General features: G+C 33.5%; 1 protein-coding gene across 3 annotated transcripts in view; it reads right to left on the bottom strand.

The window, feature by feature from the left end:
• Positions 1 to 24989, bottom strand: part of SEC22A (SEC22 homolog A, vesicle trafficking protein) — a 73272-nt gene that overhangs the window by 16491 nt on the left and 31792 nt on the right. For 2 of the 3 annotated variants that reach the window (XM_074301407.1, XM_074301408.1), the window contains exons 5-6: positions 18982 to 19097; positions 14679 to 14744 (exon numbers count right to left, since the gene is read on the bottom strand). In XM_074301407.1, the coding sequence (XP_074157508.1) occupies positions 14679 to 14744; positions 18982 to 19097 (182 nt within the window). Of the gene's footprint in view, positions 1 to 6584; positions 6741 to 14678; positions 14745 to 18981; positions 19098 to 24989 lie in introns of all 3 variants that reach the window. The other variant, XR_012488086.1, reaches the window with a different exon arrangement.

Here is a 24989-nt window from a genome sequence, read left to right as displayed (position 1 = left end):
CTATGAACATATTCTCAAACCCATGAAGCTACTTCTAATATTTCTCATAAGCTATAATCTTTTAAAAATGATTTAATATTTTCTTTTCCCCCAATTACATGTAAAAACAATTTTAAACAATCCTTTTTAAAATTTTGAATTCCAGGGACAGCTAGTTGGTCCAATACATAGAGCACCAGCCCTGAAGTCAGGAGTACCTGAGTTCAAATCTGGTCTCAGACACTTAACATTTCCTGGTGTGTGACTCTGGGCAAGTTATTAACTAAACCCCAATTGCCTCAGCAAAAATAAATAAATAAAATTCTGAATTCCAAATTCTCTCCTTTTTTTCCATTAAGAAGGCAAGCAATTTGACGTAGGTTAAATGTCTTCAGACATACAAAACATTATTGCCTGTTAGCACTGTTATGAAAGAAAACAAAGACCCTCCCAAAAAACAAACAAAAACAAACATCAAGAAAAATAAAGAAAAAGTTTGCTTCAATCTGCACTCAGATTTTCTTCAATTCTTTCTCTAGAGATGGATAAAATTTTTCCTTATAAATTCTTTGGGCTTGTGTTGGATCATTGATTTCTCATTTTTAAATGTTCTTCGTGAACAATATGCTGTCAGATTCGATTTTTAAACCATTCTGTTGTTTCCATTTTATGAGTGAATTCATCCCATTCACATCTAAAGTTATAATTAGTACCCGGGTATTCCCCTCCATCCCATTTTTCCTACTATCCTTTTCACCCTCTTTTTATCTTATCCTTCCTCACAGGATAAGATTTATAACCTTCTACCTCTATAAAAGAACCCTTCCTTTTATCTTCTCCATTTACTTTCCTAAATCCTTAATCTACCCACCTCTCTAAGAATCTTTCCTTTATCTCCTCTAATCTCCTACTTCTAAAAGTCCCTCCTTTATCCTCTTATTTCTTTATAATTTTAGAAGACTTTTATACCCTTCTAGATGTAAGTTTTCCCCTCTCTAATACAGTTCCAATGAGTTTCCAGAACTACCATTTTACTTTTCCCTACCCAATTTTATTTTTTTTAGATACATCCCATCATACATCAAACTCAACCCTAAGCCTTCTAAGTAAGTTCTTTCAAAACTACCACAATAATAACATTCTTAAGAGTATACTTAACATTTACCCATATAGAAAGTAGACAGTTTGATCTTACTGAGTCCCTTATAATAGGTCTTTAATGTTTACCTTATGTTTCTCTTGGATCTTATTTGTCAAAATTTCCATTAAGTTTTGGTCTTTTTGTCACAAATCCCTGAAATTTTTTCAATTAAATGTCCATTGTTTTAAAATTCAGGATTGCTTTGTTAGATAAGTTATTCTTGGTTGCCACCTCCACTCCTTTGCTCTATGGTATATGTTCAAAGCCTTTCACTCTATGCTCTTTCAAAACTATCCTGATGACATTTTAGGAGTACAGATAACATTTTCCCACAGTAGTAGTAAACAATGTTACCTTACTTTGTCCCTTATAATTGGTCTTTAATGTTTGCCTTATGTTTTTCTCTGATCTTGCATGTCAAATTTTCTATCAAGTTATGGTTTTTTTTGTTTTTTTTGTCACAAATACCTGAAGGTTCTTCATTAAATATCCATTTTTTTCATTCAGGATTATTTGCTTTGCTAGGTAAGTTATTCTTGGTGTTACCCTCACTCTTTTGCCCTATGAAATATGTTCAATGCCCTTCACTTTTTTTTTTTTAATGTAGAAGCTATTGGATCTTGATTATAGCTCCACAGTAAATAATTTTTTTATTTTTTGCTTGTAACATTTTCTTCTCAAACTAGGAGTTTTTCAAATAGCTTTTTATTTACAAGACATATGCATGGGTAATTTTTCAGCATTGACAATTGCAAAACCTTTTGTTCCAATTTTTCCCCTTCTTCCCCCTCACCCCTTCTCCCAGATGGCAGGTAGACCAATACATGTTAAATATGTTAAAGTATATGTTAAATACAATATATGTATACATGTCCATACAGTTATTTTTTTGCACAAGAAGAATCGGACTTTGAAATAGTGTACAATTAACCTATGAAGATAATCAAAAATGCAGGCGGACAAAAATAGAGGGATTGGGAATTCTATGTAGTGGTTCACACTCATTTCCTTGAGTTCTTTTGCTGGGGTATAGCTGGTTCAATTCATTACTATTCTATTGGAACTGATTTCAAACTAGAAGTTTTAAAACTTGACTATGTTGTTCCTGTAAGTTATCACTTTTAGGTGATAACTAATGGATTTTTTTCTATTTTAACCAGAACTTCAGGACAATTTTTTCTTTTTGAAAAAATTTATGAATTATGTTGGAAGAGAAAAATCAGAGCAAAATGGAAAAACCATGTAAGAGATAAACCCCCCCCAATAGAAATGAACATAGCATATGTTGGTTTGTATTCAATCCCTTTAGTTCTTTTTCTGGATGCAGGTGGCATTTTTTGTCCAAAGCTTTTGGGACTTTTTTGAATCATTGAACTACTGAAAAGAACCAAGCCCTTCATAGCTGATCATCATACATATTGTGTACAATGTATTCCTGGTTCTTTTTGTTTTGCTCAGCATCAGTTTATATAAATCTTTCCAGGCCTTTCTATAATCAGTTTGTTCATCATTTTTTAATAGGACAATAATATCCCATTACCTTCATGTTCTACAACTTGTTTAGCCATTCCCCAATTGATGGGCATCCACTCCTTTTCCAATTCTTTGCTTCCACAAAAAGAGCTGCTATAAACATTTTTGCATATGTGGGTTCTTTTCCATCTTTTATGACTTCCTTGGGATAAAGACCTAGTAATGGAGTCACTGGGTCAAAAGGTATGCAGTTTTACAGCCCTTTGGGCATCGTTCCAGATTGTTCTCTAGAATGGCTGGATCATTTCATAACTTCACCAGCAATGTATTAGTGTCCCAGTTTTCCCACATCCCCTCCAACATTCAGCATTATCTTTTCCTGTCATCCTAGCCAATCTGACAGGTGTGTAATGGTATCTCAGAGTTGTCTTAGAGAAATGCAAATTAAAACAACTTAGAAATACTACCTCACACCTCTCAGATTGGCTTAAGATATCAAGAAAGGATAATGATAAATGTTGGAGGGGATGTATGTGAAAGCATCCAACCATTCTGGAGAGCAATTTGGAACCATGCTCAAAAAATTATCAAAGTGTGCATACCCTTTGATCCAACAGTGTTACTATTGGGCTTATATCCCAAGGAAATAGTAAAGAAGGGAAAGGGATCCAGATGTGCAAAACTGTTTGTGGCAGTCCTCTTTGTAGTGGCCAGAAACTGGAAATTGAGTGGATGCCCATTAGTTGGAGGATGGCAGAATAAATTGTGGTGTATGAATGGTATGGAATATTATTGTTCTGTGAGAAATGATCAGCAGGATGATTTCAGAAAGGGCTGGAGGGACTTACATGAACTGATCCTGAATGAAATGAGCAGGACCAGGAGATCATTATATACTTCAACAATACTATATGAAAATCAATTCTGATGGACATGGCTCTCTTCAACAATGAGATTGTTAGGATTCTTACAGGGTACTAAGACCTGTACTACTACTAAGTGGAATTGATAGAGACAATAATTGTCTAATTTAGCATAGTTCAGTATGATTGATCTGAGCCTACAAGGAGAGGTTATGGGCCAGAACCTGAAACAAGGTACTCAGTAGAATTGATGAGATAATGATTCTCTAATTGACATGTACTTAGTACTTACTATAATTCTACAAGATTCACACCTTTAAGAGAGCATATATAAGGAGGAACTCTCAGGGCCAAAGTGAACAAGCCCACTCTCTGAGTAGGAGACAGATTCATTCCATCTTCTACCTTTGTGCTAGCTGGAGACATTTGGAGGGAGCTAGAGGCAGAAGCTGGGAGAGGCAAAGGACTAGTGGTGGGAACCAAGGAGAGATATAGGACTCTAAGAAAGCTAACCGGGCCCCAGGAAAAGAGACAAGGACTTTGAAGAAAACAATAAAGGAATTGGACTTTTAACTCCTGGCTGCATTGGGGGTGATTACACTGAAATGAAACGAAGCCCTCCAAGAAACCTACTCCCAGAGAACATTAAGTTTTAGAGAAGAATATTACATGAGATGAACCAAATAAGTTCCATTTGTTCAATAATGAAGAGAACCAGCTATATCTAGTGAAAGAACTATGGGAAATGAGTGTGAACCACAACATAGCATTTCCACTCCCTCTGTTTTTGTCTGCTTGCATTTTTGGTTTCCTTCTCAGGTTATTTTTACCTTATTTCTAAGTCCGATTTTTCTTGTGCAGCAAAATAACTGTATGGATATGTATACATATATTATGTTTAATATATACTTTAACATATTCAACATGTATTGGTCTACCTGCCATCTAGGGGAGGGGGGTGGGGAAAGAAAGGGAAAAAAAGGGGAAAAGTTGGAACAAAAAGTTTTGCAAGGGTCAGTGCTGAAAAATTATCCATGCATGTATCTACATTGTAAATAAAAATCTATGATAAAAAAATGTGCATTTCTCTAACCAATAATGGTTTAGAGTATGTTTTCATATAACTATAAAATGGTTTTAATTTCATATGAAAATTGTTTATATGGACTATTTATCAATTGCGTGACTTATATTCTTATAAATCTGAAATAGTTCTTTTATATGTTTTAGAAATGAGACATTTATCAGAAATACTGGTTGTAAAGATTTTTTCCCCAGCTTTGCATCTTATTTTTGTTGGGTTTTTTTTGTTAGTAGAAAAACTTTTTAATGTAATCAAAATTGTCTATTTTGCCTTTCATAATGTTCTCTAGTTTTTCTTTGGCCATAAATTCTTCCCTTCTTCAAAGATCTGATAGGCTAATTTTTCCTTGTTCTTTTGTTCATTTGTTTAATCCTTTAATCCTTTTATTTATTTATTTGTTTGTTTGTTTGTTTAATCCTTTAATGCCCAAATTATGTATCCACTTTGGCCTTATTTTGCTATGGGGTGTGAGATGTTGGTCTATGCCAAGTTTCTGACATTATTTTCCTAGTTTTCCTAGCAATTTTTGTCAAATAGTGAGTTGTTATTCCAGAGGAATTTGGGGGTTTATCAAATACTAGATTGCTATAGGCCTTGCTTATGGTGTTATGTGTATCTAATCTATTCCATTGATCTACCACTGTATTTCTTGGCTAGTACCAAATGATCTTGATGACTGCTGCTTTATAATATAGTTTTAGATTTCGTACTACTAAAACCACCATCCTTTGTATTTTTTTTTCATTAATTTCCTTGATATTCTTGACCTTTTGTTCTTCCAGATGAATTTTGTTATTATTTTTCTAGTTCTATAAAATAATGTTTTGACAGTTTGAAAGGGTATGGCACTAAACAAGTAGACCAATTTAAGCAGAACTGTCATTTTTATTATATTAACTTGGCCTAGCCATGAACAATTGATAATTTTCCAATTATATAGATCTGATTTTATTTGTGTTAAAATGTGTTTTATAACTGTGTTCATGTAATTCTAGGGTTTGTTTTGATAGGTAGATCCCTAAGTATTTTATTTTGTCTATAATAATTTTAAATGGTATTTCGCCTTCTAGCTCTTGCTGATGGGTTCGGTCAATAATATATAGAAATACTGATGATTTGTGTGGGTTTATTTTGTATCCTGAAACTTTGCTAAAGCTGAAAATTGTTTCCAGTAAATTGCTGGATGATTTTCTAGGATTCTCTAAGTATATCATCACATCATCTGCAAAGAGTGATAGTTTTATTTCCTCATTGACTATCCCAATTCCTTTCTTTTTCTTTTCTTATTGCTAAAGTCAACATTTCTAGTATAATGCTGAATAACAGTGGTGATAATGGGCATCCTTGTTTCATCCCTGATCTTACTGGGAATGTGTCCAGTTTCTCTCCATTACAAATAATGCTTACTATAGGTTTTAGATAGAAACTGCTTATTATTTTGGGGAAAGCTTCCTTTATCCCTACATTCTTTAGTGCAAGGCAATTTTCCTTAATGGTATCTTATAATATCTTATGTTAATGGTATCTTATAAGATTCTTTTTTTTAATCATAATTTTCAGACAGTCCAACAATTCTTATATCATCTGTCTTCAATCTGTTCTCTAAATCAGTTATTTTTTGAGATGTTTCACATTTTCTTCTATTTTTTCACTCTTCAGATTTTATTATTTCTTGGTGTCTTATATCACAATTAGCTTCCCCTTGCCCAATTCTAGTTTTTAAGAAGTTATCTTCTTCCTTATTGGATCTCTTTTTTTTTTTTTCCAATTGGTTGCTTTCTTTTCATACTTTTCTTCATTTTCTTGGATTGATCTTATTTGTCCCCTAATTTCTCTTCCACCTCTTTGATTTTTAAATCAAATAAAGCTCTTCCACAAACTCTTTTTGGGGGGGGGGGTTTGTAACCATTTGACATTTTTTCTCTGAAGTAGAGATGGCTTTTTTTCTTTTTTTTTAAACTTCACTATCTTTTTCAAGCACGAACCCAAATCTTCTCTATACCATGGTAGGTACTTATGGCTGGGTTCTTTCTCCTTTGCTTACCTCCGGTTCCAGTTTTTGCTTTCTATTGTCTGGGACTCCAAGCTCAAGTACTCTTCTCTGAATTATCACTAGGGCACCCAATCAGGATGTCACTTCAAATGTTCTTGCTCCCTGGGGTTCCTCCCACAGCTACAAACTTCAGCAATCCCCTCTGCTCTGGAACAGAAATCAAGAATTCTGTTTTCCTGCAAGTGCCCATAGCCAGGAGGGTCCCCACCTCTCAGTTACTGAACTCACCAGTCATGTGCTCATTTTTCTTCATCTAAAGCCACATCCCAGGACCATGTTGGGTCAGCACAATTGGACTTAGCATCCTGTGACAGTGGAGGTCCTTCAATCTTTCCCTACTCAGCTTTCTAATCCCCTTCTACTGTCCTTGAAGGTGAAAGCTCCAGAAGACGAGGCTGCCTCCAGAACTTGCTATTTGTTGATTTGGCAGAATCACTTGGAAATGTTTTTATTTCAATCTAGTCAAACCTCTGCAAATAAGAGTTCAGTTCCTAAGATCTTCTCAAGTTATCTTAGGAGAACAACAGCTTTATCCTGACTTTTAATTATTCTGCCATTCTTGTTTATGAGAGAAATCTGGAGAGGCTGCATTTTCTCTCTTACTTCTCTATATTCCCAGAATCCTCTCCCTGAACTCTTGCTTACAAAAGAAACAAATATATATTTTTAAGTAAGAACCAACAAATTATAATCATGGCTTAAAATTTATCCCAAGAGCTTTTCTTATATGATTGAAATCATGGGTATACCCTTTGATCCAGCAGTGCTACTACTGGGCTTATATCCCAAAGAAATACTAAAAAAGGGAAAGGGACCTGTGTATGCCAAAATGTTTGTGGCAGCTCTTTTTGTAGTGGCTAGAAACTGGAAGATGAATGGATGTCCATCAATTGGAGAATGGTTGGGCAAATTATGGTATATGAAGGCTATGGAATATTATTGCTCTGTAAGAAATGACCAGCAGGATGAATTCAGAAAAGCTTGGAGAGACTTGCATGAACTGATGCTGAGTGAAATGAGCAGGACCACAAGATCATTATACACTTCAACAACAATACTGTATGAAGATGTATTCTGATGGAAGTGGATATCTTCAACATAAAGAAGATCCAACTCACTTCCAGCTGATCAATGATGGACAGAAACAACTACATCCAGAGAAGGACCACTGGGAATTGAATATAAAATATTAGCACTACTATCTATCTACCCAGGTTACTTATACTTTCAGAATCCAATACTTAACATACAACAAGAAAATTGGATTTATACACATAGATTATATTTAGATTATACTGTAATACATGTAATATGTATGAGAGATTGCCTGTCATCTAGGGGAGGGAATAGAAGGAGGGAGGGGAAAACCTGGAAAAATGAATACAAGGGATAATGTTATAAAAAAAATTACTCATGCATATATACTGTCAAAAATTTTATAATTATTAAATTAATAATTTAAAAAATCATAGGTATACAAATGACAAGATGCTTTGCTTCTGTTGGAAGGACAGTGACACTTTCTGGTCTCAGTATAATCTTTTACATTTCACAAAGCCATTTCAATATTAGGTCTTAAGTGCAGGAGAATAGGGTCATGCTTTATCTTTGTATCCCCACCACCTAGCGCAAAGTCTTACCCACAATAGATGATTAATGTTTACTAAATGAGCAGAGGGTAAACTGGCTGAATCTTGTTAATCTCCTCTGTTTCCAGTGATAACCAGCCTGAGAAATGGCAAATGATGCATAAATTTTTTAGGTCTGCTCAAAAGTGCTTGGCAAAGATTCTGATGGATGGAGAAAATGAGATAATATTAAGCATCTGATAAACTGTGGGCCCCTAATGTCTGTTTATAATAATAAAAAAAAAATCAACATGTTTCTTCCCAGTAAGACTTGTAAGACTTATCATCTAATAAAATGATTATCTGTTTTTGAGAGATATTGATTCATCACGATACAACAATCTACCTGACACACTCCTGTACAGCATTTTGATTTACTCCTTTAAAAGTAAAACATCCACAAATTATCTTAACAATCAGAATTGCCAACTATAGCGATGTCATTCATAAAACTCATTTATTGTAATCAAACTTGATAAAATTGGCAACCTGACAACTTCTGAAGATAATAAACTGGGAAAACAAAGATTGTAAAAAAAGAAGAAAAAAAAAAAGGCAGAGACTACTGGAATTAAAAGTTTCTATATAAGAATTGTGTGTCTGAATTCTATTTATTTATTTTTTTTTGCTGAGGCAATTGGGGTTAAGTGATTTGTGAAAGGTCTGAGGCCAGATTTGAACTCAGGTCCTCCTGACTTCAGGGTTGAGGCTCTATCTACTGTGCCACCTCGCTGCCCCATGTGCCTGGATTCTAATAATGTTCTTGAAAGCTTGTATTGAAAATTAGTTTGAGTAATTCTGAGATACCACCTCACACCTCTCAGACTAGTTAAAATGACAAGAAAAGAGAATGATAAATGTTGGAGGGGATGTGGGAAAACTGGGACATTAAATTGTGAATTAATCCAATCATTCTGGAGAACAATTTGGAACTATGCCCAAAGGGCTATCAAACTGTGCATACTCTTTGACCTAGCAGTGCCATTAATGTAGACCAAGGAAATCATAAAGGAGGGAAAAGGACCCACATGTGCAAAAATGTTGGTAGCTGCTCGTTGGGTGGTAGCAAAGAATTGGAAAATGAGTACATGCCCATCAATTGGGGAATAGCTAAACAAGTTGTGGGATATGAAAGGTAATGGAATATTATTGTTCTATAAAAATGATGAACAAGCTGATTTTAGAAAGATTTACAGGAACTGATGCTGTGTGAAACAAACAGAACCAGGAATACATTATACACATTAACAGCAAGAATGTGCGATGATCAACTATGAAAGACTTGGTTCTTTTCAGTGGTTCAGTGATCCAAAACAATCTCAAAATGCCATCTGCATCCAGAAAAAGAACTATGGAGCCTGAATGCAAATCAACACTACTATGTTCACTTCTTTTTTCTGTTTTTTTCTCTTTCCCATTGTTTTTCCCTTTTGCTCTGATTTTTCTCTCCCACCATGATTCCTAAAGCAATGTGTATTAAAATTAAGTAAATTTTTAAAAAAGAAAATTAGTTTGAGTTACTTCATTTGTAGAACTAAAACTCTGTATTGACCTTGCTGATTGCAACCAGAAGAAATGTGTCCCTTATGAAAATCTAAATAAAAAATAATGGCTTTAGTCAGTGACTTCAATAACGAATGCTTAAAGTTATATTCATACTATTTTCTACCTACAAACCTTAGCTGCTGCTGCTTCTGCCTTTTTTTTTTTTTTAACCCTGTAGTTACTTAGCTAGGCTTCAAAACTTGGAGTCACCTTTAATTTTTTTCATTGAATTTCCAATGCCAATTAGTCATCAAGTCCTGGGAATTCTTTCTTTACCATCTCATCACTTTTATCCTGGTTTGGATCTTAAATATTTTCTGCTATATCACTATTAGTATTTATTCTGGCTCATCTATTTTACCTATTATTAAATGAAGCTTTCTAAAACGCTTCTTGAATCAAAGAAACACTGTATTATGGAGCCATAGAAAATCAGTGCTGGAAGAATCCTTAATCCCCCCTCTGGATGCCCATCAATTGGGGAATGACTGAACAAATTGTTGTATATGATTGTAATGGAATACTACTGTGTTAAAAGAGATAAGTAGGCAGATTTCAGAAAAAACCTGGATTTACATAAACTGATACAAAGTGAAATGAGCAGAACCAGCAGAATATTGCACACAGCAGGAGCAATACTATATGATAATCAACTGTGGATGACTTAGCTATTCTCAGCAATATAAATGATTCAAAACAATTCCAAAGAACTCATGATGAAAAATTTCATCCACCTCTAGAGAAAGAACTGATGGAAGCTGATGGTAGATCAAATCATACTATTTTCCACTTAATTTTTTTCATGTTTTCTTTTTCTTTTGGTCAGTTTCTTTTATCACAGCATGACAAATATGATAATATGTTGTATATGATTGAACAGGTATAATCTTTGTCCAATTGCTTACCATCTTAGAGAGGGGGAATTGAGGGAAGGAAAAAGAAAATATGCAACTTTTAAAAAATTTAAAGGAATGTTAAAAAATTATCTTTATGTGGAATTGAGAAAAAAATAAAATCTTATTTAAAAAAAATTATTTCACTCCCCATTTTAAAGTTAGTAATAGAGAAGGATGATGACAATTATCTATTCATGGTTAGCAGTAAAACCAGGCCAAGACCCAGAGCTTCTCATTCCAGTCCTCTGCTCCTCTTAGAATAAGACTTACCTAAACCATTTTATACTCCTCTTCAAAAATCTTCAATGCTTTCATGAGAAAATTCAAATTTTTCAACCACAGATTCAGGACCCCTCAAGCTTCTCTATCACTAATCTCACTGAACCAAACAGGTTTATTACTTGAATAATTCAAACCTTCACAGAGTCATAAAATTCAATGCAGGACCTTAGAAATCATCTAGTCCAATATCTTAATTAAAAAAAAAGTTTTATTCATGCCTTTGGTTTTTACACAATTATTATTTCTGGATATATTATAGCCTTAGGATACCCAAAGCTAACACCTTCATCCAACACCAGAACTTAATCCTCCTTTGTACCAAAGGAATAAAAAAAATTAGTGTCTGATTCTGATGTGATTCTGCCTTTATAGTCCTTTGCCAAAGCAAGGAATATTTGCTTCATTATTTTACCCAGGACTATTACTATTTTAGTTACTCAGAGTTTGACTTCCTTTTAGTGATCATTTAATTTGCATGGTTATAGTTATACACACACACACACACACACACACACACACACACACACACACACACACGTGTGTGTGTGTGTGTGTGTGTGTGTGTGTATAGTTCTTTTGGTTCTATTCATTTCACTCTGGATCAGTTCAAATGTATCTTCCCATATTTCTCTGAATTCCTTATATTCTTTATTTTTTATGCACAGACACAGGGTACCTACTTTGTTTCCAGTTCTTTGCTATCAAGTCAATTTGCAAGTCATAAGGTAAAACCTTAGAGTGGTTTTAATTTGAATTTCTACTATTAGTGATTTGAAGATATTAGAGTCATTTGCCATTTCCTTCTTCAGCTCTTTATTTCTAAGGAAAATGAGGCAAACATGGTAAAGTGACTTTCCCAGAGTCACACAGCTACTAAGTGCCTGAGGTCAGATTTTAATTCAGAAAGATGAGTCTTCCAGATTCCATGCTCAGCATTCTAGCCACTGCATCACAAAGCTGCCCCAATAACAATAATTATTATTATATTTATATTTAACACTTTTAAAAGTTCACAAAACACTTAAGAAATCTTCTGTGCCTTGTATATAGATGACCAATAAATATATACAGAATTGCTAGCTGACTATGGTATTTTCCTAAGCAAACTGATAAAGGTTTTATACTTATTTTATGAATCATCTCAGGAGATTTTTTTTTAAAGGGTAAAGGACCTATCTATACAAAATTTTTTATATTATTTCTTTTGTGGTGGCAAAGATTTGGGAACATCAATTGGGAAATGGCTAAACAAGTTGTGGTATGTGACTGTAATGTGCTATAAGAAATAATTTCAAAAAAACCTAGAAAGAATTATATGAACTGATGCAAAATAAAGTGAGCAAAACCAGGAGAACATTGTATACAATAATAGCAACACTGTTCAATGATTAACTGTGAATGATTTAGCTATCCTGAGCAATGTAATAATCCAAGAAAATTCCAAATGACTCAGGATGAAAAATGATATCCACCTTCAGAGAAAGAACTAATAGAATCTGAATTCATATCAAAGCATACTTATTTTTTCATGTTTTTTTCTCTTTAGGGATGTGTCTTCTTTCACAACATGACTCTATAGTAATACGTTGTCCATGAATGATAATTTATATCAATCTGCTCAGGAAGAAGAGATTTAAAAAAAACTTTAAAGCAAATTTTAAAAATTATCCTTATACATAATTAAAAGATAAATATTATTTTAGAAAAAGAACCATCTCAGAAGATTCCCCTTTTGTTTCTGGAAAAAGACTGGATGACTTCTTTCAAAAAGAAGAAAACTACTATACTGTGGATACAGAGGTATTCAAATCTCTTGAAAATCTGATTTCCTATTACCTCCAGGAACAAATTTTAAAATCCTCTTTTTGATGTTCAAAGTCCATCATAACCTAGTCCCTTCCTATTAAAACTTATTATCCCTTACTCCCTAAGTGGGAGTAATCTGTTCTAGCAACAAAATACTCCATCTCTTAGCTCTAAGCATCTTATCTGTATCTGTACCCAGGTCTGTTATGCTCCCTCTTCTGCTCAAACTACTCACTTCCCTGACTTCCTTTCAATCCTAACTAAAATCCCACCTTCTAAGGAAACTTTCCTAATCCCCCTCTTAACTGCTGTGCTATCTCACCACCCCCCCCAGCAACTTATTTATTTTTAATGTGCATTGCTTTATGAATTATGTTGAGGGAAAAATCATAGAAAAAAAGAAAAACCATAGGAGAGATTAAAAAAAACAAATGGAAAAAAGTGAACAGATGTATTAACTTACATTCAGTCTCCTTAGCTTCTTCTGTATGCAGATGGCATTTTCTGTTCAAAGTCTATTGAAACTGTTTTGGATTACTGAATTATTAAGAACCAAGTCTTTCATAGTTGATCATCGCACATTCTTGCTGTTATTATATCCAATGTATTTTTAGTTCTGGTTGTTTTGCTCATCATCAGTTCATGTAAATCTTTCCAGACCTTCCTAAAATCATCTTGTTCATCATTTTTTATAGAACAATAATGTTCCATTACCTTCATATACCACAACTTGTTTAGCCATTCTCTAATTGATGGGCATAAATTGTTCTTTGCTACCACAAAAAGAACTGCTACAAACATTGTTGCACATGTGGGACCTTTCCTCTCCTTTATGATTTCCTTTGGATAATAATAAAATTTATCTGCAGTGCTGTCTTTTAATGATTTCATATATATCCTGTGTGTAGCTTGTACATATTAGTTTGCATGTTACTTCACCTCTACCCTCTCCATAGTATAAGGCTGTTGAAGGCAGGAACTGTTTTTTTGCCTCTTTTTCCATCCCCAGCATAGTAGGTACTTAGTAAATGTTTACTGAACTGAATTGAATCACTATGATAAATTTATCTGTGGACATTTATTAGGAATAATGTGCTACCCAGAGAGAAGACTGTGGGGACAGTGTGGATCACACCTTTTTTGTTATTTGCTTGCATTTTGTTTTCTTTCATTTTTTTTCTTTTTGATTTGATTTTTCTTGGGTAGTATGATAATTGTGAAAATACATATAGAAGAACTGTATACATGTTTAACATATACTGGATTGCTTCCTATCTAGGGGATGGGTGCAGGAATGAGAGGGAGAAAAAAAAAACCTTATGTAAGGGTGAATGTTGAAAATTATCTATGCATACGTTTTGAAAATAAAAAGTTATTATCTGTAGGAAAACTACACTTTCTGATTAGGTTTTAAAATTCTTTCCAACTTGGCTTCAACTAACTTTTCTATCCATATTATACATTATATTTCTTCATGCATTCTACAGTCTAGAAAAACAGGCCTTTTTGCTAGTTCTCCAACATGACAATGCATTTTCAATCACCTCTGCACAGCCTGTTCCTCATGGTTGGAATACATGTATACATCTTTGCTTTTCAGAATCTCTAGTTTCTTTCAAAACTTAGCTCAAATACTGTCTTTTGTGTATAGCCTTTCCTGGTCTCCAGTTGCTGGTACCTTCCAGAAAATTACCTTGAATTGATACTGCAAATACTGCAAATACTTAATCTGTATATATTTATATGTGTATATCTTGTTTTCCCCCCATCAGACTACATAGAAGCCCTTGAGGGCAGGGATTTAACTTTTTTCTTTATATCACTAATGTATACTGCAGTGCTTGGCACATATTAGGCATTTAATAAACACTTATTGATTTATAACATCAGGATGGAGTTGCTCCTTAAAAAAATTAATCAGAACCTACCTGGTATAGACAAGCTGCTGTTCCAAGGAAAAATGCAATGACATAACTGAAATCCTCACCATCATTCTGTGAAAACAAAACAAAAACTAATAATCTTTTTCAGATGGAGAAGAGAAGAGAAGAAAGGAAAAGTGGTCTAATGCAACAAAACATTGTAGGGAGACAAAGTTAAATAACAACAATATGCACACAGGATAGTTTTTATAAAATGAAGTCTAAACAGCATTAAAAGTAAAAGTTGAAATAGAAAAAAGTATAAGATCTGAACCTTGTTCAATTGTAGGAAAAAGATGGAGAGAGTAAGAACCACACCAATGATTTCTTAAGAACTATAGTTTTATTGTTTTTGAAAGGATCTATACTTCATTAAGTGTAAAACAGTAATATAATAATAAAATTAGAAAGAGGTATACACATTCATATATCTTCTCCAGGTAGAAAAAATAATACACTGTATATACATGCTTTACTATTTAAAAATTTTTTATATTTTTGTTGTGATTAATAAAATATGAATTCATTAAAAAAACATTACTGAATTCATGGTAGATTTCAGTTTTGAATTTTCTCAGTTCAATGAATAATAATAATAGAAATACTGAAAAGTGTTGAAATAATAATGTTAAATAAAAATGCTAAAAGGTCAAAGATTTTGAGAAATCATAAAATTTCCTAACTGGTGGGGAATTTAGACAATCCAGTCTAAAATATTAAAATGGAAATTGAAAATGAGGCAATATACTACAAAGTCAAAGATGTAAAGCTAAATAGAGCCACTACCATGCATCCATACCTCTGCTCCAAGACAGACCTGCACTTATTTTATCTTAAGAAAAAAATTTTCACAATATTTTGGCCATTGTCTGTGCTAAAAAATAAAACTAAAATTCACAACTTTATCAGACTATATGCCATGTTTGTAGAGTCACCACTCATGGCAAATCAATATTGGCAAATTTTATTAGGTAGTGAACATCATTAATTTGTTCGATAAAATAATTCAGCAAAATGAAACTATTAAAACATACTTAGTAATCACTAGGATATACTTTTTAAAAAAACCCAACCTTGTGAGACAGACGGTATAAACTTGACATTCTTGAAATTTTAAAATGGCAACCAGCTAAATGAATAAGGAGAGAAAAACAGATAATTTATCAAGAATGTCAATATTATACTGATTAACTGAAAAATGTCTCCTTGCTTCTAGAAGATTCCTCTTAAATGTTTTAATCAATTTGCCATAGCTTCTCCTAAAAATTTTAACATAAAGCCCTCCTTTCTTCTAGTCAGGACAATGTTTTTTCTTAGTTTCAGAAAAATTATACTGAAATTTTTCAAAAATATGCAACTCTCTACATGAACTGATGCTAAGTGAAATGAGCAGAACTGGGAGATCATTGTACATGGCCACAAGAAGATTATAAGAAGATCAATTCTGATGGACATGGCTCTATTACAACAATAAGTTGATTCAGGCCAGTTCCAATGATCTTATGATGAAGAGAGAATCTGCACCCAGAGAGAGGATTGTGGGGACTGAGTATAGATCACAACATAGCATTTTCACTCTTTTTTGTTGTTGTTTGCTTGCATTTTTTTCTTATATTGTTTTCCTTTTTGATCTGTTTTTTTCTTGTGCAGCACGATAATTGTATATTTTTAACATGTTTAACCTATATTGGATTGCTTGACATCTAGGGGAGGGAAAAGGGGAAGAGGGGGAACAATTTAAAACACAAGGTTTTACAAGGATTAAAGTTGAAAAAATTGTCCATGCATATGTTTAGAAAACAAAAGCTTTAATTAAAAAAAAAAAATAACTTCCCCTCCACCCTGGAAAAGTCTGGATATGATGTCACAAAATTTCAGTACAATTTTTCTGAAACTAAGAAAAAACATTGTCCTGACTAGAAGAAAGGAGGATTTTATGCTCAAATTTTTAGGAGACATTAAAAGAATGATATTCTAATGATATTCTCTTAGGGGTTTTAATTATCACATAGTCCTCAAATCTCTCTCTAGCTTCCTATTTGCCAACTTCCTACTGGCCTTTTCTATTTAGAAGTTCTGCCTAAACTCAATTACATGCCATTGCCTGCCCCACAGTAAAGGCTTAATACATTTGCTGGCTGACAAATTAAATCATTTGTTTCCTTTTTCCTCCTCATTCAACTTCACCCAATTCACCATCCTGCATTCTCCCTAAAATGGAGGTCCATTCAGATTGAATATCCCTCTATTCTTCTCATAGGAGGCAATATATAAACTCTTCCATTTGAGGAGAGAATAAGATTAACATCTTCTCAGTTCCCATTTAGCTACACTCACTGTGGACTTTTTTGGCTTTGTCCTAGGTCAGGAGCTGTCCTCTACCCTAGTTTTTCAGTTTCTTTGTGTTGTTTTGAACCATTACAATGTAATCTCCTAGAAAAGAGGGACTGTTTCTTTTTCTTGTATTTGTATCCTCAGAGCTTAGTACAATATCTAACACATAGTAAGCACTTATTGACTATTAGAAAATTTTTACCTTTGATTTCACTCTCATGTAAACATCTTTCAAGTCCATGAATTTGTCTTTATTTTTTATTTCTCCTGTTCTTGTTCACCTCTATTACTTCTTACTTGGCCTATAGCAATGAACTAGCAAACCTCACTCCAGCTTCTTACTCTAAAAATCAGTGACAAATTATTCTGCCTAAAGCATAGTTCTAATTACCTTGTTTCCTTGGCAAAACAAACAAACAAACAAAAAAACCCAAACTTCAAATATCTTTCTAATGCCTATTAAAAAAATCCCCAAATCCCTGAAAACCATTGATACTAGGCCATTGTGTGGCCTATTTTTCCATCCTTATCTTCCATAACTCCCTGATGCATTCCTAACACATCACCCAACTAGGACTATTAACTGTTTCCTAAACATGTTCTGATATCTTTCTCTTACACACCTTCAGTCCTCTTTATTCTAGATTAATGGAGCTACTTCCAAGTGTTGGTTAGATGATCAGGCTCTCTGGCACTTTACACAGTGGCTGGTACATTTAGTAAAATGCTTAATGATTGTCTGAAAATACCTGTCTTCCCTGATATCTAGCGGCAAAGATTCTTTTAAATTAGAGATTCTTAACCTCAGTGGTCTATGAATTTGTTTTTAAATATTTTGATAAGTATTTTAATATAACTGATTTCCTTTACAATCCTTTTTTAAATTTTATACATTTAAAAATAATATTCCAAAAGTCTGAAGGTTTCACCAGACTGTCAAAGGGTAGCATGACATAAAAAAAGTAAAGAACTTCTGCTCTAAGCACTTTAGTTTCCCCATTACCTATTCTAATTCCTTTAATTTATCTCTTTTTTTTTTCTTTTATTGTCAAAGCTAACATTTCTAAAACAATACTGAATAGTAATGGTGCCAGTTGCCAACCTTGTTTCACCCCGATCTTAATGGAAATGGTTCTAATTTATCCCCATTACATATGATACTTGCTTGTTTTTAAATAAATGCTATTGATCATTTTAAGGAAAATTCCATTTATTCCTATACTCTCTAGTGTTTTTAATAGGCAGGAGTTGGATTTTGTCAAATGTTTTTTCTGCATCTATTGAGATAATCATATGATTTTTTGTTAGTTTGATTATTGATATAGTCAATTATGCTACTAGTTTTCCTAATATTGAACTAGCCCTGCATTCCTGCTATAAATCCTACTTGGACATGGTATATCCTGGGGATAACTTGCGATATCTAAGTACTTATATGATAAATATTACCTCCACAGCACTAAAAGATGAAAACAAAATCCTATACTCTATTTATATACATTTCAATGTGGTTCATGAAGGATCTGAATTATACCTGGCTGGATCTTATATGAAAAAAACAATATAGAAAAATGCAAATGAGCTTAAGACCCTCGTGGGCAAGTCACTTAACCTCAGCCTCAAAAAAAAAAAAAAAAAAAAAAAAAAGATAATAGTAAGGCAAATCTTGGGCAGCAAGATAATTTAAAACTAGATTGTTCTTGTTTATTAGAGTTCTGTTTCTTGTATAGCTTATCCTTGAATGTCCCTCTTCTCTCTCACCACTTCAAGTTTCTTTCATTATACTGCACTTTTTATTCTATTTGTGTACATGCTGAATATAGTCTATCTATTAGACAGTAAGCTCCTTAAAGTCAGAAATTGTCAATTTTAATTTAGTATCTAGCATAGTACATTCTTATAGCAGGTAGAGTATAACTATATAATATAATAATAAGTAACTAATTCCTATAAAGCTGTATAAATGACACAGTACCTGTAGGAGACTTTCTATGGCATGAAAGCCTCGAATTAGATTTAGAGCCCCACATAAAAGACTAAGAATAAATGCCACAATCCCTGGCAGAGTCACTGGCTCCAGTCTCTGGTGAGCTGGGAAAAAAAATGAAAATGGTCAAAAAACAAGCATTAGTGTCTTCTCTATAGCAAAATCTAACTTAGAAAATGCAATTTTTTAAAACTCTACCAGACTAATCAATAAATATGATATATAAAAACATCCAGGTATGCTATTAAAATAAAGAAAATTCAAAATAATGTAAACATTTACATTCTAAAACATAAAAATAAATGTTTTTCCAAATATTTTTAATAGATATTTAACCTGAAGATATTTCATTTTGTATTAGAAGTGCAAAAGACGACTCAAAACTGCTGAAAAATTTGTAAAGAGGAAATATGTTTAAAAGGTTCACCGTTAATATTTTCACATATCACTTCAATTAAAAACTTGTTGTACAAGCTATTTTTCTAGAAAGGTTTAAAAAAACTATTTCAAAATACACAAAGTTTATTTTTGAACAAAACACCAAAGTTTTCCCCTATATTCAAGTTTTCAGGATACAAATGTGATTTGATAAACTGTTAAAAAATTAAAAAAAAAAAAAAAACTAACTCTTCTATAAATGCCAATTTAACTCCAAAAAAGGTCTAATGGACATGATTTTAGTGGTCATGTAAAAATAACTTCAAGACAAAATTAAAATGCCAGTCTGAAAAAGTCACTATTTTACCATTACAAAAGCATTCTTAACTGCTTAGCTCTGCTCTATCTTTTACACAAAACACTGTGCCTTCAAAACTGTCCCCCCAGACATCATTTTGTTCTTATTGAATAAACAATGGAAACCAAAATATAAAAAACAGACAACTGTCTACATGAGCATTCAGGCCACAAAAGGGAAAAGGGATAAAAGGACAATTGAACCACGTCCATACCATTTTATTTAAATCACTGAAGTGTGAAAGTATAAACAAAGAAGTTAATGAGCTGGATCATTAATCTACAAAGAATATAAATCTTAGTAGCTTACCCATTAACCCATGCATCAGCGAAAAAATCCCCCCAAAAGTTTCCAAGTTACAAAAGTTTGAGGGACATATACACAACAAAAATTTCTCTTGTTCATAGAAATAATGAAAAAGAGATATTTTGTTATGTTCAATTTGGGGGAGATTCTTAAGATTAAAAGGGAATTAAATTATTTTTTATATGTTGACACTGATTTTTCATCATTTTCTCAGTAGAGGGAAAAATGTATAATCTAGAATTCTACCTGATTAGTCTCTCCCTTCCTACTAGGCAATTAGTCATATGTTGTTTATTCTCATACCCTCTGAGAATAAAACTTACTTTTAAATATAAATACATATAAAAGGAATTCTTACTATAAGCTTCAAGCAGTAAAAAGTACCTATAAACTGAATGGATTATGTAAATAACATTACTTCTGAAGTAAATGAAACAAAGCTTATCTTGGTCTGGAAATACAAACAGTATCTCAAAAAGCTTTAGCTCCTTGTTATCTGAGAGAAAAAGGATTTTAATATTTTAATGTTCTAATGTCTATTTAAGATATACAATATTTTAAAATATATATGAAAAAGTGAATGTTGAAAACTATCTTTGCATACATTTTGAAAATAAAAAACTATCATTTAAAAAAGAATATGTATGAAAATACATACATATTTAAGAAATGAAATGCTACATAAGTACATTATTTTTTCCTAAATAAGGAAGGCATTTATTCCCATTTGGTCACTTGGTCTCTGAACACACTAGTGCATATTTTAAAATTACAAACTAGTATTTTAAAATTATTTAAAGCAACCAAGGCAGACCATGTGCCTCCTTTAAAAATTATGGGATTTTCACAGTTATCGTGAAGAACAAATTGCAACTATGCTAAAGTGATGAGGGATGGGAAATTGAGAGTAAAAATTTACTGATTATACTTTCCTTGACAAACCCATAACCTTTTCTCCATCCTCATTCTCTTTGAGCTCTCTGTAGCCTTTGACACTATGATCACTCTCCTCCTTAATATTCTCCTCTCTTCAGGTTTTCAGGACATCCTTTCTTCTGGTTCTCTTTCTATCTATCTGACTGCTCCTTTTCTGTTTCCTTTAGTGGATATTCTTCCAGATTCTAGAAGGAATTACATGTTCCCTCTGATACGTGTCCCTCAGGATTCTGTTTCTCTTTTCTTCTCTACTACTTTCCTTGGTGATTTCATCATCCCATGGATTTAATTATCACCTCTAAAGTGGTGATTTTACATCTATTTTTCTTCCCCAAACTTTCTGCTGACCTCTAATCTTGCATTCCAACTGCCTTTCAGGCATTTTAAACTGGATATCCAGTAGATATCTGAAATTCGTTATGTCCAAAACCTAATTCATTTTGCCCTAAAGCCTCCCCCCACACCAACTTGTGGCAGCTAGATGGCACAGTGGGTAGAGTGCTGAGCCTGGAGTCAGAAAGGCTCATCTTCCTAAATTAAAATCTGGCCTCAGACACTTCTTAGCTGTGTGATTCTTGAGCAGTTTACTTAACACCCTCTATCTCAGTTTCCTCATCTATAAAATGAGCTGGAGAAGGAAATGGCAAACCACATGAGTATCCCTGCCAAGAAAACCCCAAATGGGATCACAAAGAATCAGGCATAAAGGAAAAATAACTTCACAACAACCCTTTTCTTCCACCCCCCCTATTACTAGAGAGGGCTATACTTCCAATTCCTCAAGCTTACAACCTTGGAGTCATCCTGGACTCCTCCATATCTCTTACTCCTCCCCCCCCCCCATATCCAAGCTATTGATAATGTCTGTCAATTTTATTTTTGCAACATCTTTGCCACCACTCTGGTTCAGGCCTTCATTTCTTCATGCTTTATTTCAGCCACCTGCTTGGAGAGAGAGGGTGTGTCTGCCTATTTCAAGTATTCCCACTCCCCCACTCTAATCTATTTTCCTTTCAATCACTGAAGTGATTTTCCTAAAATGCAGGTCTGTTCATTTTGCTTGGCATTCAAAGCTCTTCATAACTTAGTCCCCTCTTGTCTTTCCAATCTTTACCCTATACTTTACTCCACAACACAAACTCTTATATCCACTAAAATTGGTCTCCTGGCTTTCCATGAATAAGAGACTCCATTTTTCAGCTCTGGGCATCTTCTCAGGACTAGAATACTCTCCCTCCTTCACAATACCTACTGAACTCCTTGGCTTCTTTTAAGTCCAACTAAAATCCCACCTACTATAGGAAGCCTTCCCAAAGCCCTCAATTCTGGTGTCTTCCTTCTTGGTAATTAGTTTCTATTTATCCTATATATAGCTTGTTTCGTATAAATTTGTTGCATAATGTCTCTCCCATTATACAGTAAGCTACTTGAGTAGTAGGATAGTCTTTTCTCTCTTTTTTTATTCCTAGCACTTGTCACAATGCTTAATACATAGTAGATGCTTGATAAATGTTTAAAGATTGATTAAAAATTCTTCCCCCTATCCCATCCTGCTTCCTCACCTTAGTGGGGAAAAATCCATTTCCAAGTCCTATACTTGGGAATGGATAGGCAAGAGGACTCCATGTAATCACAAGGAGATGATCCCCCATAATATGAAAAGATGGTCTCACTCTTTTGCAGACATCAGAGGTTCAGTGTATAACTTTTCAGATTTATGGGCTTTGATGATTTTTCCCTTTGTATTCCCCCCTTAAAATTATTTGTTATATGAATTGTTTCTCTGGGAAAGAGAAGGAGATTTGGAGATGTAAAAATAAAAAATTAATAAAAATTGTGGGGTATCTGGGGAGACTGGGGAAAAGGGAGGAGTAAAAATCTGGAACATGGGATTTTTTAAGAGTGAATGTTGAAGACCATCTTTGCATGTGTTTTGAAAATAAAGCTATTATTAACATTTTTGAAATAAAAAATATGGGGGAAGCACCAGCCCTGAAGTCAAGAGGACCTGAATTCGAATCTTGTCTCAGACACTTAATACTTCCTACCTGTGTGACCCTGGGCAAGTCACTTAACCCCAATTGTCTCAACAGGGGGGAAAAAAAAAAAAAACCTATGGGGAAAAAAGGATGAAGGATCTTTAGGTTAAATGATCTTCCTCCTGAAAGACTATGACTTCTAAGGTTACTTACCAAATCCTACTAATTGGAATGTATGGGGTGTTCAAGAGGGCTAGCACTCTAGTATGAAGACTTAAGGAACCTCTTTTTTTAGGCAATTCATCTACCTTTGGTGCTCATCTTCACTCAACTCCCACTTGTGGTTCCAAGTAGCATGAATAGTAGACGGTAAAACTATCCTAAAAGACAGGCTAAACCAGATTGAGGATAACTGTCCTTGTCTATTTCAAGCATATGAAAACTCCTCAAGCAGAATGGGTAGATGAAAACAATTTGTTCCAATGGTCATAAAGGCTGTGGAGCACTTAGATCATGGTCAGGCATGGAGTATGTCAAGGTCAGCCACTGCACCCTGGGGCACTGCCAATTCTTTTGATTTCTGTCTTATCTCTGGACTTCAATGATTCAGGAAGAGAAAGTGAGGCTGACAACTTTGTGCAACTCTGCTTCACTAAAATTCAATTCACATGCAAGTCAAAACATTATCCATGATGTCCTCTTCAAAAATGAAGGATGAACAACAACTAACTGGCAGTTAACAGTCAGAGGTCAATATTATCGCATTTAATGCAGTAAATAACACATGCTATGTTTTAATAACAAATTATAGAGCAAAATATCGTAAAAAACAAAAACTTGTTATTCAGCAGAATTGAGACTATATTTTAAAAAATCATTTTTAAATTACAAATCTTAGACTGCCACTGTCACTTAGTCTGTACACTGTGTAAAATACTAGGTTATTAGTATTTAAGTATAAGCTATCTAACTACTAACAAATAATAACAAATTAAGGAATTGTTTATTTTGTACAAAAGGGAATAAACTCCTGATTCCAAACTACTGGAAACTGAAAGGAGAAATACACTACTATACAATTCTTCAGAAATATATTGTGTTTTTTATAAAATCTGATTTCTCAAAATGATAATGTTGGTGATTTGAGTGGTGATGGGAGGCAAGAAGGAGAACAATATCATAAATGTTGCAAAAGAACTAAGAGTGCTTCCTCTGGCAATAAAAGAATATTGAATATAATAAATTTCCATCCTTAGATCTCAATTCGGAGATAAAAGTCCCTGTCCTTTAGCCAGGGGGAAAGATTATTCCCCAATCATTTCAATGAAATTAGAGTTCATTAGATGTCATCAAAGATGTTTGGTAGGATCAATGATTAAAGTAAAAGGCCAACTATGTACAAATAATTATATATTCCGATTAGAAGAAATACAAAGTAATTTAATTGTATTAAATTAAGCAGAAACTATCAGAAGCACATACCTGGAAGAAAGTATTTCTCAATATTCTCTAATATCTGTGTGGTACCATAGATTAAGCAATGGCCTTTAGTAAAGAAAAAACTAAGTTCAAATCATACCTTAGACACTGACTAGCTGTAATTCCGAGTAAATCACTTAAGCCTCTCTGTGCCTCTATAAAATGAGAATAAAAATAGCACTCCTTGAACTCCCTCTCCCTCAGGGTCAGGATTTTCAGAAGAATTAAAGCAGATGATAAACATAAAGAACTTTGCAAACCAAGTAGTATAAATGCTAAACATTATTATTATTATTACTACAACAAAATAGTCAAACTGAACTGTTAACCATTAGTATTGTCCTAAAGTATCTTTCATTTTATATTACAGGCCTGGATTAAATCTCCTTCTCCCCTCTTTATACTTTTTCTCCTGTTCACCTTCTAAACTCTCATGTACTCTAGTGAAACATGATTCTTTTATAGCTTATCATATTTTGTCTTGGATATTTGCTACAAAAGTAGTTAACTCCAAAGATGCTAATTATGTCAAGTGCCAAATCTAACAAGTTTCTTAATCT

This window comes from Sminthopsis crassicaudata, chromosome 3 (genome assembly GCF_048593235.1).
Source record: "Sminthopsis crassicaudata isolate SCR6 chromosome 3, ASM4859323v1, whole genome shotgun sequence".
Taxonomy (NCBI): domain Eukaryota; kingdom Metazoa; phylum Chordata; class Mammalia; order Dasyuromorphia; family Dasyuridae; genus Sminthopsis; species Sminthopsis crassicaudata.
The sequence above is the reverse complement of the archived record's forward strand: the minus strand, read 5'-3'. Positions and strand labels throughout refer to the sequence as shown.